At 42.9% G+C, this 14,120-nt stretch overlaps 1 protein-coding gene across 1 annotated transcript in view; it reads left to right on the top strand.

Moving 5' to 3' along the window:
* The window catches only part of LOC142898834 (acid-sensing ion channel 1-like), a 43,133-nt gene extending 30,129 nt beyond the window's left edge, over positions 1-13,004 (top strand). Inside the window, exons 3-10 of the mRNA XM_076042075.1 lie at positions 6,745-6,895; positions 6,984-7,111; positions 8,044-8,194; positions 8,300-8,356; positions 8,475-8,628; positions 9,179-9,270; positions 9,353-9,432; positions 10,863-13,004. Of these exons, the coding sequence (XP_075898190.1) occupies positions 6,745-6,895; positions 6,984-7,111; positions 8,044-8,194; positions 8,300-8,356; positions 8,475-8,628; positions 9,179-9,270; positions 9,353-9,432; positions 10,863-10,979 (930 nt within the window). The 3' untranslated portion in view covers positions 10,980-13,004. The remainder of the gene's footprint in view (positions 1-6,744; positions 6,896-6,983; positions 7,112-8,043; positions 8,195-8,299; positions 8,357-8,474; positions 8,629-9,178; positions 9,271-9,352; positions 9,433-10,862) is intronic.
* Positions 13,005-14,120: the final 1,116 nt, after the last annotated feature.

Here is a 14,120-nt window from a genome sequence, read left to right as displayed (position 1 = left end):
TACTCCGAATCTAGATACACCCAGACCAGCCATTCTAGAGTTTCAGATGTCTTCACTGCTGAAACCTACAATGATTCTGTGTCTTTTGATTTACAACTCCTGATGACCATCAGGGCGAGATAAGGGGTGATAGAAAATAAGTGAATAGAATGCAATTTTAAATCAGCAAGCATAGCTAGATAGATAGATAGATGATAGATACATATCTATCTATCTATTTATAGACAGATAGATGAGGACTATATAATTCATGAGTAACAATTCAGTACTATGCAGTGCCATTTTTCCTCCATGGCTCTCCTTGCTCTGCTGTGGGCCTCATTAGGTGACCCTCGATGGTGCTCCCCTCTCTGGAGGTGATAGGTACTGAGAGCACGATGCGCCTGGGAATAGGATGAGAGGAGAGGAGGAAGAGGAGGAGGAGGAGGAATGTCTCTACTGGCCTGTAAAATATTCATCAAATGAAGCAGGGGCGGGCAGGGAGGTGGAGATGGAGAAGAGTCCGCAGGAGAGTGAACAACACATTTTCTTGAGACACATGGGAACGGCAGAGCACCGCGGGGACACGGAAACAAAGGAAGGAAAGAAATCATTCCAGTGCGCGTGTGCGCGTCCGCGTGCAAGGTTCCCCGCCTGCCACGCAACGTTCCATCCACAGAACAGCGGGTGGGAAGGAGATTGATAGTTTCTTGGAATTTCATTTGGTCATTTAAAGTAATCGCAGGTACAGTTTCCTTCGCCCCGGAAGCCGTCCCCTATTTCCTCTTTTATTGTCAGTAACATCAGGAATGCGGGGTGTCTAAACATGTCCTGGTCATTACACAACCTCACAGCTTACACCACCCTGACCTGTCTTCAACAGTGAGCACACGGCTGTTGAGTTCTTGTTCTTTTCTTCTTCTTTTTTTGTTCTTCACAAACGCCGAGCTATCGAAGGAACAAAAGAGTGAAGACATTTTGGGGAATATGAAATAGGAGACTCAGCAGGTGAAGGTCAATATATGTGATACTGCAGATGAGTGAAGCAATTTGGAGTGAGATGTGGCTGGAACGGCAAATTATGAAGCCAATTGTTTCTTAATGCGTATGTATTCACTGTTGCCAGGGTCAGCCTGCTGTCTCAACACCGGTGAGCTGTCTCAACTCACTGGTTACACAAACAGTGGCTTCCTTGTGGTTTCTACCATGACACCTAACTGCCCTAGCGAATGAGGCTCGTCTGTCGCTGCTTTAATCTTTGCTGTAACTCTTTTTTTATTGCTTGAATTAAACCAAGTGATGAAAAGACAGGAGGCAGATCTGGAGGCAGCATTAAAACGGTGGTCAGGATGGCCAGGATCAGGTGTGAGTCCATCAGAGGGACAAGGCAGGTTGGATGTTGAGGAGATAAAGACAGAGAGGCCAGACTGAGATGTCCTGAACAGTGAATGTCTGGGTAGAAGGATGCTGAGGTTGAAACCAGCAGGCAGGAGGCCTGGTGGAGGAGCCGAGAGAAGATTGATGGATGAAGCGAGGAAGTACAAGAAGTTAGTTGGTGTGAGAGAAGAGGATGATGGATGGCAGAGGAGAAAATAATCTGTGATGACAGAAACCAATGAAACCAAACCTATCAGATCAAATGATAGCTTATTTGATCACGAAGACAGGAACTACGTTAAAAACGTTGCTAATGAAGGTGTATTTAAGGTGTACCTGCATGTTGGTGTTAGTTGTGTCTCCTGGGACATATGACTGATATCCAAGCTGGTTTTCCTACTACGCCGCAGGCACAGAGATGGACAATGCTGCTGGTGAGTCTGCACTGTGCATCTAAAACAGTCCTCAGCTCTCTATTGAGTTAATAAGCTGAGCCTTGGACATCTCCCATCAGGAGCCCCGCTGTTCGCCTCCGCTTCATCGTCTGGCTCTCATCTTGACTGCTTTATTGTGACAAGCAGCGACTCTGGGTTTGATTCTTTGTTCCGGGCATCATTATTACAGACGGTCGGAGGAAGACTCGCACTGCCTCTGGCTTTTAATCTTACCTTGTAGTTTGCTTTTCTTGCTCTCCTCCACCCCTGTTTGTTTATTAGCACAGTTCAGAAAGGGAAGGAGGCGGATTGGCTTTGATGCTTTTATTACAGGGTTGTTTTTTTTTTATTATTATTATTATTCATTTGCTCAACCATGTTGTTGTTGTTGTATGATGCAATGATCTTTGATCAGACTGATCAGCCTCAAAACCTTAATCTGCCAATTTGGTAGAAAATGCCAGTTAACAACAAAGTGTCAGTCTGTTCACAGTCAGTCACTGAAATCAGATTCAACAGGATGTGATTTCTACGTTTGAGAGGAGAGGAACTTTCAAACAAGGCTTGTTTTTGCGAGAGGTTGACAGGCCTGCCAAAGTTATATGGTCTTGTTGCAGGCCAGCAGGGGGCGCTGTGTCAATGGCCGGAGAGCTATTTTCTAGAAAAGACTGTTGCCTTGCCACTTGAAAGGAATTTAGTAGGGGTTTTTTTGTTTTTTGTTTTTTGTTTTTTTATGTATTGAATTTCAACACCACAACAAACATTTTCTAACCAAAAATGAGGGAAATGGACTTCATTTTGGCATTTGCGTGAACAGATATTGCGCGCTGACCGCTGTCAATGTCCTCAGCGTGAACGTTCAGCAGTTAGAGTGGCTGTATAGTCTGTCTCCCCCATTAATATTAATGCCTTTATTTATTTTCATGCAGTTAATTCAGGCGTGGAGGTGCCCAGTTATAGTTTTTCCAGGTCACCTGAAATCCTATTACAGCTTGAAATTACATTAAGCCAAATGCAACACATTTAAATGTATTATAGTCCCGCTGCAGTTCCCCTGGTCTCCCTCACACGGCTTTTAAATAGCGTTTTGGCTGTAATAACAGTTTAAGCAGACAGCATAATAACAGTGTTAGTGTTTGCACTTAACCAAGACGGTTTTTAAGCCTTTGGAAACATTCCCATAAAACAACAGAGCACTAATGGATTGAACCTCTCTTGCTGCGGCATCTTTTCACGCACGCTAGGTAGGCCTCAGTAAGTGGATTGGGAAGTGCGTGGCTTTCTGATTTAGACATTCTTTTCCAATATGGCGAGGTTCTAAAACCAGATATGCATAATCATGTGCAAAAAAAAAAAAAAAAAAAAAGACAAATTACAGAAGAGCCTGGTTGAGTGCTTTTCAATACATTGCAAACTGTGTGAGAGTGACAGCTTTATCGACCACAGAGCGCCGCGGATGCTGCCAGTGTGCGCTGCCATCACAAAGTAACGCAATAAATTCCCAACTAAATAAAACAAGACCTGTTTTCTTTTCCAGCGCGCCTTAGCGGTGGCGACGGACTGTTTTAAAAGGCCGGGGCATGTCGCAAGTGAACCTTTACTAGAAGTCTCTATCAGGAATCCCTCTTTTGTCCCCCGTCCTCTCTCATGTCCTATATGTTTTCTGCTGCAGAGAGCGCCACCCCTGTGCGCGCACGATAATTTATTCATTCATCATAACAAGCAGGATGAGCGGCCACAGTATGCACGCCGGCCAGGCAGACTTTCTGCATTATACATGTTTGATGATGTTATTCTTCCTTTTCTCACCACCTATGTCAAAACATCAACTATTCAACAAAGGTCCGAGGGAGAACGCCGGCTTACATCCCCTCATTTTCGCCCTATTGATCAAGCGGCCGCCGAACAGTGCGCAAGCCTTTGCACACTCGGGTTTAATGCTTATGTAACAGCTGACTTATTTATGAAGTGCAATAAAGGCAGCCGCGCTAAGATCTGACACATTTGTGCTTTCTTATGGGAAGAAACGGCAGCGGCATTATGGGAGGACTTCCTGCGGCACAGCTGATACACGAAGAAAGGAGAGAGGAAAAAAAAGGGTGCAGCGTTTCATCCGAGCGTCTTATTGAATAATATTAAAAAAGGATTAATTCTGAGAACAGGTTTTCCTGTGTGACATTACTAATACTCTTGTTCACAGTGTGGCCCTCCGACTGCGGGTGCTCAAGGCACCGAAATGAAGATCACTTTTGAGGTTGAAATACAATTTTTATAATTTAATCCAAGCACTGGCAGGGAATTTGATCCACCCACACACATTTTTCTAAAACGTACTGTCGTTTTTTCCAAGTAATTATTTTTTGCGAGGCAAATGAGGAACATTTGGAGCATTTGGCCAAAATCTCAACACTTAAAATTCTTTTTGAGTTTTAAGAAAATACACAAAACACAAGATTGTGACTAGTCGGAGTCAAGGTTTGGACAAGTATAAAAGTCACAAAGTTACTCCTTTGCTAGAGTTTGCGTACACTGGTTACACATTTACATAACAGTTCAAGATGCAAGCAGAATCCAACATGATAATTCAAGGAGAGCGGCCACAATCACATATTCTGGCCACACAGTGTGCGTACAAGTCGGTGAAACTACACATTTTGCGAACAACTACAAAGCCAGAAGAAGTGATCAAAAACATTGAGCGTTCAAGACGGAGGAGGAGATCACATGACAGCCAGACACACAGCAGAGAGGCAGGTTTGCAGGACTGCAGTGACGCTAGCACAGGACAGTATTGACAGATTTTACGGTTTACAGTTAAAAATGGATATGAATGCATGCAAATAGCTTTAGAGCACACACACACACACACACACACACACACACACACACACAGAGTGACTTGTTTAAGAGATGTGTTTATGTGAGCGTGTCAACAATGCCTTGTTTACAGGAAAGCTGATGTCTCATTTGCTTTTACACCAAAAGCTTGAACTTCTTTGGGAAAATGCATGATAGCTGTATGACGAATGAAGCCAGACATTGGTGAGGAAATACTGTGAACTGTCACATGATTGGTTTACTCACGAGGACATGGAAAATGTACCCGGTGACTGTGGAGGACAATGAAAGTGTTCATTTTAAAAGGGTAAAATGTAAAACCGCCGGAGCAGCCAATGGTGCGAGCTCAGTACTGTTTTGTATTTCGGGCCTGGCTCCTGTGTTCCAGACAGAAAATAATAAAAATGCAGCTCTTTTCTCACCACTGCGCAGGTGACCCATCATTTTTCTTTTTGTTTGTGTGAATACAAAATTGTCATTTTCTGAGTGATGAAATGCAGCGCGCAAGCAAGGACGGGAAATGTAGCAAATCTGCCTCAAAAGACTGACCCAGTTGTGCAGACATTGTCGTGAGGAGCTCTCATGTCGGAATTATTTTCTGTACCAAAGGAGATGTGCTTATAAAACATCTGTTCATAACAAGGTCTGTCCCCACGAGCAAAGTACCATCTTGTTCCATTATGCCTGAGAAAACGCAGGGCTGATATCTCGAACTGGGTGTAACTTCAGGTTAACCTCAGAATTTAAAGGACATTTCTTTCTGAGTGGCAATAGCCAAAGAGGAAATGTGTCTTGTGTAGATGTTGGGATGGAAACTGTCTCTCGTTTCTCACTGCAATGATACTTTGATCCGACTTTAAGAAGCGCTCCCTTAGGTTTTGTTTTTGCACATGTATCTTTAGTAGCTTACCTTTTCTCCTATCTTCCTCTCACGCTAAGACTAAATCTTGTTATTTTCTTACTGAGATTGATGTCTGCTCCTGCGGCCAGCCTTGATAGATGGCCGAAAACATCTAAACTGCCCTCGGCACAACCCAAACTCTTAAAACACAGTTTTTCTCCACAATTACGCCGGCCGGTTTGTTGCCTCTAATTGGAGCCATGTTATTCTGTTTCATAACAGTGAACAATAGGCTGCTCCTGGCGCTAGTGGCTAAGCGCAGTCCACACACACTCATCCCCTTCTCCTCTTCCTCTGTCTCCTTCACTTTGCATCCTTGCTCTCCGATGCTCAATGCCCTCCCACTCTCTCCCCACTGCCTGGGTTATGCGACTGAATGAAAAAAAAAGAAAAAGACAAAGAAAAATCCCTGTACAGTGGCATGTCAGATTTTCTCATTTCAAAACTTGTTAAAAAGCTTCCGTCCAACATATGTATCTTGGCTTTCAATTTAAAAATCTAGCGGTTCGACTCCTGCTGACGGGCATGTTCGGCGTTCATGAACACATCTCTGCCCCTCCTCTGTTGCCTTCAGGTGCGGCCACAGCCAATCATCTGCCTCCATCTAACCCTGTCCTCAGCATCCTCTTCTTATACAACTAATTTCATTTCTTCTTTCACCGCATCCATCCGGCCTCCTGCTTGCCACTTCCAACCTCAGCATCCTTCTACCATGATATTCACCATCACTCCTCTGTACATGTCCAAAATATCTAGTAGATATTTTGGATACTACTAGATATTCCTCACTCCGAAAATGACATTTTAAATCTCCATTGCCTTTGTACCATTTTTTCTTCAGCGCCACTGTCTCAAAACCAGACAACCTCAGTGGCCTCACCACCCTTTTGTACATTTTTCCTATTATTCTTGTTAATACACCAGGTCTACTTTAAGCCCCTTGAATGATGTATAGTATTGATTATTAAGTACCGCGTGAGTGGACATTAAATCACAAGTCGGTCGGACTCCACTGGGCTCACTGTTAGGCTGACAAATCTGTGAGGATTCCTTCCTTTTCCATCCCATAATAACTACATCTGCACACGAGTTCTCACAAACACATCAAAATTTGGTTAATACTTCCCCCTAGTGGAAAGGCTGTGGTTTTGTTTTGTTTTTCTTCCAGTTGTGGTTGTGTGACGTGAACGAGAACATTTCTCCCGTGTCTTCAAGGTCTTCACCCGCTACGGGAAGTGTTACACGTTCAACGCAGCCGACGACGACTGCCCTCCCCTCCTCACCACCAAGGGAGGGATGGGCAATGGCCTGGAGCTCATGCTGGACATCCAGCAGGATGAATACCTGCCCGTCTGGGGAGAAACCGGTGAGGGCCGCATCACTTTAATCGCTGACCACAGCATGTGTGCTAAGCCTTCAAGACACAGTGCCCGACTCTGTTTGACTCTCTGCAGACGAGACGTCGTTTGAAGCCGGGATCAAAGTTCAGATCCACAGCCAAGACGAGCCCTCCTTCATAGACCAGTTTGGGTTTGGAGTGGCGCCCGGATTTCAGACGTTTGTCTCCTGTCAGGAACAAAGGGTACGGACACGTCGCTTCAATCATATATGTGAATTCTTGACAAGGTAAAAAGAAAAAAAAGAAAGAACTGTGTGCGTGCTCAAGCTAACTATGTCATCTCAACTAACTAACATCATCCGACTGACTAAAAAAGGAGCGTAACAAAAGCCAAATAAATCATTCGGATCTGCACTTTTCCAAAGTTTCCAATGGTGCCTCAGCAAACAGGCATCCACGCTTACAACAATTTCATATTTTAGAGGAAGGAAGAATCATGATGTTCAGTGAGTGCTCACAAGGTCCTAAAAAGAGTTTGATGGTTGTTACACTGTTCCTCTGCTGAAGGACCTCGGAAATGATTGATTGAGAATCCCATCACTGATTATTCTTAAGGAAAGACTGCAAGGAGCAGCTGCCGTGTGACAAGTGATGCAAAGGACAGAAAGATGTAAACCAGCCTCTGGCTGAAATCGGGTACAATCACATCCCTGCAAAATGGGAGGGTCTTGACAAATAAATAAAATTGAAAATTGAAATTTTCATTTCCTGTCCAGGGTTGCTTAGTCTTTTGTTACTGCCTCGAGATAATGGCCTGATTAAATGCAGGGGGTTGACTGGTGGAAACACTTGGCACTGTTGCAACAACAACAACAACAACAACAACAAAGCACATATTGAATGTATAATTAAGCAGTGCAAACTTAAATATTGTTTCATTAAATAAGCAACTACTGATGTTTAGCCATTCATCGTATCATTTCTGACCTCCAAACTTCTTTCTCAGGATCTCCCCGATTGATAAAAAGGATGATTTTACACAAAAGATTTGCCTTGAATATTTCCTCTCGTCTACTATTTTATGCATGCTGTGACCAAATGAAAGTACTCATGTTGTTGGAACCGCGTGAAAAGAGCCTGCGTTGCTCCTGATGTGTGCCGCGTCCCTGTTGCAGCTGATTTATCTCCCTCCGCCCTGGGGAGACTGCAAGGCCACGGCCATGGATTCGGATTTCTTCGACAGTTACAGCATCACCGCCTGTCGCATTGACTGCGAAACGCGCTACCTGATGGACAACTGCAACTGCCGCATGGTGCACATGCCGGGTAGGAAACCTTCCCACGTGTTGTGTCAAAGACACGTCGGTGAAAAAAAAAAAACAGCGTGCAAACTTCAAAGATCCATGTGAACGTGTGTTTCTTGCGCCCCAGGCGATGCGCCCTACTGTACCCCCGAGCTGTACAAAGAATGTGCTCACCCAGCTCTCGGTGAGAATGAAAAGGCTTTGTATGCAACCAACGTTAAGCAAACTAATGTGTTCGCACACTTGACGGCTGACAGTTTTGGGTCAAAGTCACAGAGATGTTTCAACTTTGTCCACTGCAGACTTTCTGGTGGAGAGAGACAACGACTTCTGCGTGTGCGAGACGCCGTGCAACATGACCCGCTACAACAAAGAGCTGTCCTTCGTCAAGATCCCCAGCAAGGCCTCCGCTAAATACTTGGCAAAGAAGTACAACAAGTCGGAGCAGTACATCAAGTAAGGACCAGGCTCTGAAGACGCCCACCGGATAAAATGGGGAAGAATAATTTCACCCAGTTTCATTTTGTTTCTCCTCTTTCAACCTAAAGTGACATCAAATTACTCAAATCAACAGATCTTATATATGTATGTGGCATATATGTATACATAAACTGTATACTGTGTAATATATACATATCGGTACACAAAAATGAAAGAGTTCATAATCAGTGGAAATACAGCAGTGGTATGAAACTTCCAAGTTCCCATTGCATGTAATATTTATTGGATCATAATGAAAAGCCACCCATGTCCTTTTTTCTTTACACTAGACCTTTAAACATAAATCATAACACATAATTTAACATATGGAGATGTACAATGCTAATGCATCACATTAAGGGGACACAAATTTATGCAATGGTGAAACAGTTGAGCGCTGTGTGAACTCGCCTGGTAATAACTTTCACATAGCACCGTTCCTTTTATATGGAAATGTCCTGGACTGCAGGTTTTTGAAAGCACAGTCGCCTTAATGGAAAACAATTGCTTTCTTTTTCTCTTGCAGGGATAATATCCTGGTTTTAGACATCTTCTTTGAGGCCCTCAATTATGAAACTATTGAACAGAAGAAGGCGTATGAAGTGGCCGGACTTTTAGGTGCAAATTCATCACGTTCTATTGTGCGCTGTGTTATATTTGGCTCTTTGAGATGACTGGTGCTTGCGTTTTCTGGTTCCAGGTGATATTGGTGGCCAGATGGGACTCTTTATTGGAGCAAGCATTCTCACCATTCTGGAGTTGTTTGACTACCTTTATGAGGTTAGACTTGATTTATTACTCTGAAAAAAGCTGAAAAATCTAACTTGACAAACATTTTTTTTTTTCTTTGTATACACTGTAAATAACCAACATTTCTTTTGGATGTTTTCCTGGACGCTGATCTAATGACTCACTGTTGTACCTGTTGCAAAAACAGTCACATTTCCTCTTTGCGGATTCCTCCATGTTACTTCACTTTTTTCAGTATCATCACTTCTGTGTCTCTGGCTAAACTAACTTACCCCCTTTTCATTTATTTACCCATTTATTACTTAAAACAGTAACGAAAGCAAACGCATCCAAACAGTAGGTGTTAGATGCAGGACAGGAGAAAATGCAGTCAACACACCAGATAAGGCTTCCAGTGAATCTCATGGTAATCTCCCCAAACGATGTGACATTTTGGGCCACAGCCCTGAATCAGACAAGTTTGCCTGCTGAAGGACTGAAACGGATCAGGAGCAATATTGAGAGTGCAGACTCTGTGGTTTGATGTGTGGTTTATCAATTACCAAAAATGTAATAAAACGGCAAATACAGAAAGCATGACTGTTTTTCCTGCAGTGGAAAACAATTTAACATGTCACATAGATGTTAATGAGAGTGGAAAAAAATGTTAAATGAATAAACACATCTTGGTCATTTACATTCTTTGAATTGGGTACGTCTGGTAGTTTGTTCTGGGAATTTGCTGCTTTTCTCTTTCTCCAAGTGGAGGAGGCCTCGCGGCTCCGTGAGCCTTTCACATGCAGTTAAGGTCCCCACAGGCATCGAGGGCAGCAGACCGATAACGAGATTAATTCTTATCAATCTAACTGGTCAGAAGCTTCATGCGTGGTGGGATGAAAGAAGGAGTTGGGGTAATGGTGGCCTCCAAATGTCTGCTGGAGAAAAGGGGGATAGCGGGCGGTGCAGTCGCTGAGAGCACTCTAACAATCATTCATCTTTCATTCGTCTTCCTCTTGATGGAGACTATTTAGCATGCTATGCCTCTTAGGGTTCCTTATCTGCTGTACTGCTTCTATTTACATCTCCCTTTAATTTTGCTTCCCCCTTTTTTCCCCCCTGCTCATATGTATTGAATATTGTCTTAGATTAAATTTTTCTACGCTTGACAGGAGTGGGACTCAGTACAAAACCCCCCAAGGCTTAGTTCTGTCCTTGTGCTTCTTTTTTCCTCTAATGTGTTGAATAACTGAACTAAATGTTGTGCCTGTCGCTTGCCAGTGGGTGTTTCGAAAGGAATTAGCGAGGCCGTCAGCTGACGTGTTGAGAGTCAAGAGCTGGACTCTGCCTCATGGCGTGACAAAAATGGGTGAAAAAAAAATTATAATAAATGGGCCCTGTATGAGAAGTGACCCTGTATGGAGGACTTGTACATCTTGCATTATACATTTGACGCAAAGAATCACTTCTGTCTGTCCACTCAGGTGATCAAGCACAAGCTGTGCCGTTGCTCTGGCAGGAAGCACCAGCACAACAACAACGACCAAGGAACGGTGCTGAGCTTAGACGACGTCAAGTGTCACGTCAGCAACTTCCACTAGCCACGAGCGCAAGAACGGCAACACCCCCCCCCCCCTCTCTTGTCATTAGGGGACACCTTGCAGTTTTTCGTTTAAGACTGCAGTAGAGAAAGTGAGTGACGTGTCCCTGACTGAAGGCTGTAGTCAGGAGGAGCCACACGGACAGCAGGAGGGCACAAGATAACGATCGGCAACAAGAGGGACTGCATGGTCATCTGTAAAACAGCTTTTAAAGAAGTCTACAGGTAGTGGGGCTGGGGGGTAGACTTATCTGTCAGAAACTGCAGCTGTGATGCTCATCTGTCTGTGTGAGGGTTTATTCATTGTAATTTTATCCATTGAGCAACAGGTTTATTATCATTCAGCCAGACTGTACTCATGCAAAACCTTTTCCATTGTAGATTTTTCTGCCTTCGCTCCCTAATTCTTCCTTTTTTTCAACACCTTTACCATTTTTTACATTTACAGTATGTCGTCATCACTTTGTGACAGTCTGCCCATCTTAAAAAAAAATAAATAAAACACATTTTTGTAAGTGTATTGTACTACCTCATCTTCTAAGATTGACAGTGGCCTGAAGGAACTCCGAGTCAAGCTCGTCTCGCTGTACGGAAATGGACCGAGCGCAGCGGGGGGAGTGGAATCAAGAGGGAAACCATGTGGTGTTTGTGGTGCAGCAAACTTCTTTAAACCGTGGGCATCAAATCCATTTAGCAGCTCTGGTTGAGGTCTCTTGCTATCGTACTGTCAAAGTGCCATGTCATATAGTGACACTAGAATACAGCAGTGCAGTTACTCTGTGTTAATAAAAAAAAAACAAGAAGTGCATTACTCTCAGCCCAGTCGGTGGTGGTGGGGGAGGGGACTAACTGGTGGACATGACAATTAATTCAAGATCAGTTCTCAGTTTTAATGCATTCTCGAAGAACACACCAAGGAAGGAGATTTCAAAATATTATATATGATGAACTTTCACTTTCATACAAATTGGCCCACTTACATGTGTGTTTATTTCAATTTGAAAGGCGTTGGATGGACACATGGTCAAGAAACTGATGCCAGATTTTCCCTGTGCATTTAGACATTCTTTGGATTTTTTTTTACAACATGTTTCCAATGATAAACCCTAAGGCCTCTATTTAAATATGAATAAAAAAAACAAGGCCTTTTTGTCATGGGCAGACTTCGTCATTCATTCGTTAATGAGGCATGTCATACATGCAGATCATCATGTGTCAGTCATCGTATGCTTTGCCTTCAGCTGCGTTGCCATGGCAAGTTAAACTTAATGCACGCTCGTACAGTATTTTGAATGTGTTCTTCCATCTTCCCGGGCTCCATGTCCCACGTAGCAGCCTACAGTAGGACTCTTAAAAAGGTGTTCCACAGACAAACAGCTTATCTGACGGGTGTACGATGAACGCTGTAGTCACACAAAAAGGCTGATTGAAGAAATCTGGAAATGTTTAAATGTTTGTCTCACTCTCTCAAATCAAACCACTTCACAGCATTCCGCTGAGTCAGTGCTCTGTGTATATATTCTGGCTAGACTTGTGCTCGCTCCCATTAAAATGAGGATATGGGAGTTTTGTAACGTGTAGCTGTGTAAATTTGTCAAGCACAATCATACCATCAACTGTAACATAATGTAAATACGACATTGGCAGTTAATATCAAAAGACTTATTGTATCAGATTGGTTCAATTTGTGTAATGCTCTACATGTTACACACACACACACATATTCTGTAAATATGAATCGTATGTATCAAAGACAACATTAGCAGCAGCTTCTAATGCATCTATCATCCAATGATGTTAAAGAGGTGGATTGTTTCCGACGTAGGTGGAAACAAGGTGGTGCCATAGTCCTACGACGGTCAAATTACATCATATTGTTGCCTCCATTTGAAAATAATACATTCGTATGAGACATGAAAGGCTGACTCTTTCAGTCTAGTGATGTATACATAAATAATCAGTTGTTATATCAAAGATTAAATTCGAAGTTTATCCTAACTTTATTAAAATGAAAAGTTGTACTGTGTTATTATTTTTTTGCGATTGTTTGTACTTGCCCATGTCAACCTACAGCCACATATTCTGTCAGTACAGTCTTGGCTCAGTTGTATGGAATATATGACAGTTTTACTGCTGTGCATAACTTTTCTTTACAGATTACCTTTGCTCATTTTAGCTGTGCTAGCAACAACAGTTCAGTTCAGTTAATTACACCACTGGCAGTCTCATCATGACTTTGAATGTTTTCTGCGGCTACTGTGGACACAACTTTTGTTTCACATTTGCGAATTTGAGCAAAATTTGACTCTGTCCCTTTTAGCACCCTAACGGTCCTTTATTGCTTTTAAACACTAATAAAGCAGCTTATGAGCTTTCCAATTTTATCTGCCTAAGATGTTGCCACGCATGGCATCTTTTACGACTTGATGATACCAGTGTTTAATGTAAGAGATAAAATAGTCTCCCTGAATTGTAGCTGGATGGAGGACTGAATTAACAAACCAATTAAATAAAAACCTAACTAAAGATAGAAAGAAATAATTAAATATGTGTGTCTCAAGACCTGAATTCGGACTTGATCAAAACTGCAGTGACATGAAAATAACAGCATTGTTTTGCAGTTTGCACGCATTTTGTCTGGAAACTGTATTGTCCCAGTTTGTGGCTTCGCAGTCAGCTGTCTGCTTTTTTGGAGAGCTGACTGTGGAGTTTTGTTTCTCCCCCCCCCCCCCCCCCCACACACACACACACACACACACACACACCCCATCTCAGCCACTCTTATGCAACAGGTTCCTCTTCTACTCCTGTCCTCCAGGCCAAACCGTTTTTCTCATAGTAACGTTTTAAAGTCATGGTTTTCGAGCTGTCGGCTATATGTCTAGGAAAAGGCAAAACCTGCATCCTGTTATTATTTGGAGGAGAAAGCAAAGGAGACAAGCAACATGAAACAACATTGAAAGCACTAGGTAGGAAAGTTCATCGCCTATGGGGGGAAATATACAGTAGGTTAAATTCCCAATAACATACTGGCTCTGACATTCAGAGTCCAAAAAGACAAGAGGTACTGCCAACTTAACAAGGTTTACTGCATGCTGTATTTTACTGCAAATGGCACCATGAATATAACGAGTACCTTGTA

This window comes from Nelusetta ayraudi, unplaced genomic scaffold (assembly GCF_046127955.1).
Source record: "Nelusetta ayraudi isolate G7.1 ecotype Tasmania unplaced genomic scaffold, CSIRO-AGI_Nayr_v1 ptg000070l, whole genome shotgun sequence".
Lineage (NCBI taxonomy): Eukaryota > Metazoa > Chordata > Actinopteri > Tetraodontiformes > Monacanthidae > Nelusetta > Nelusetta ayraudi.
The sequence above is the reverse complement of the archived record's forward strand: the minus strand, read 5'-3'. Positions and strand labels throughout refer to the sequence as shown.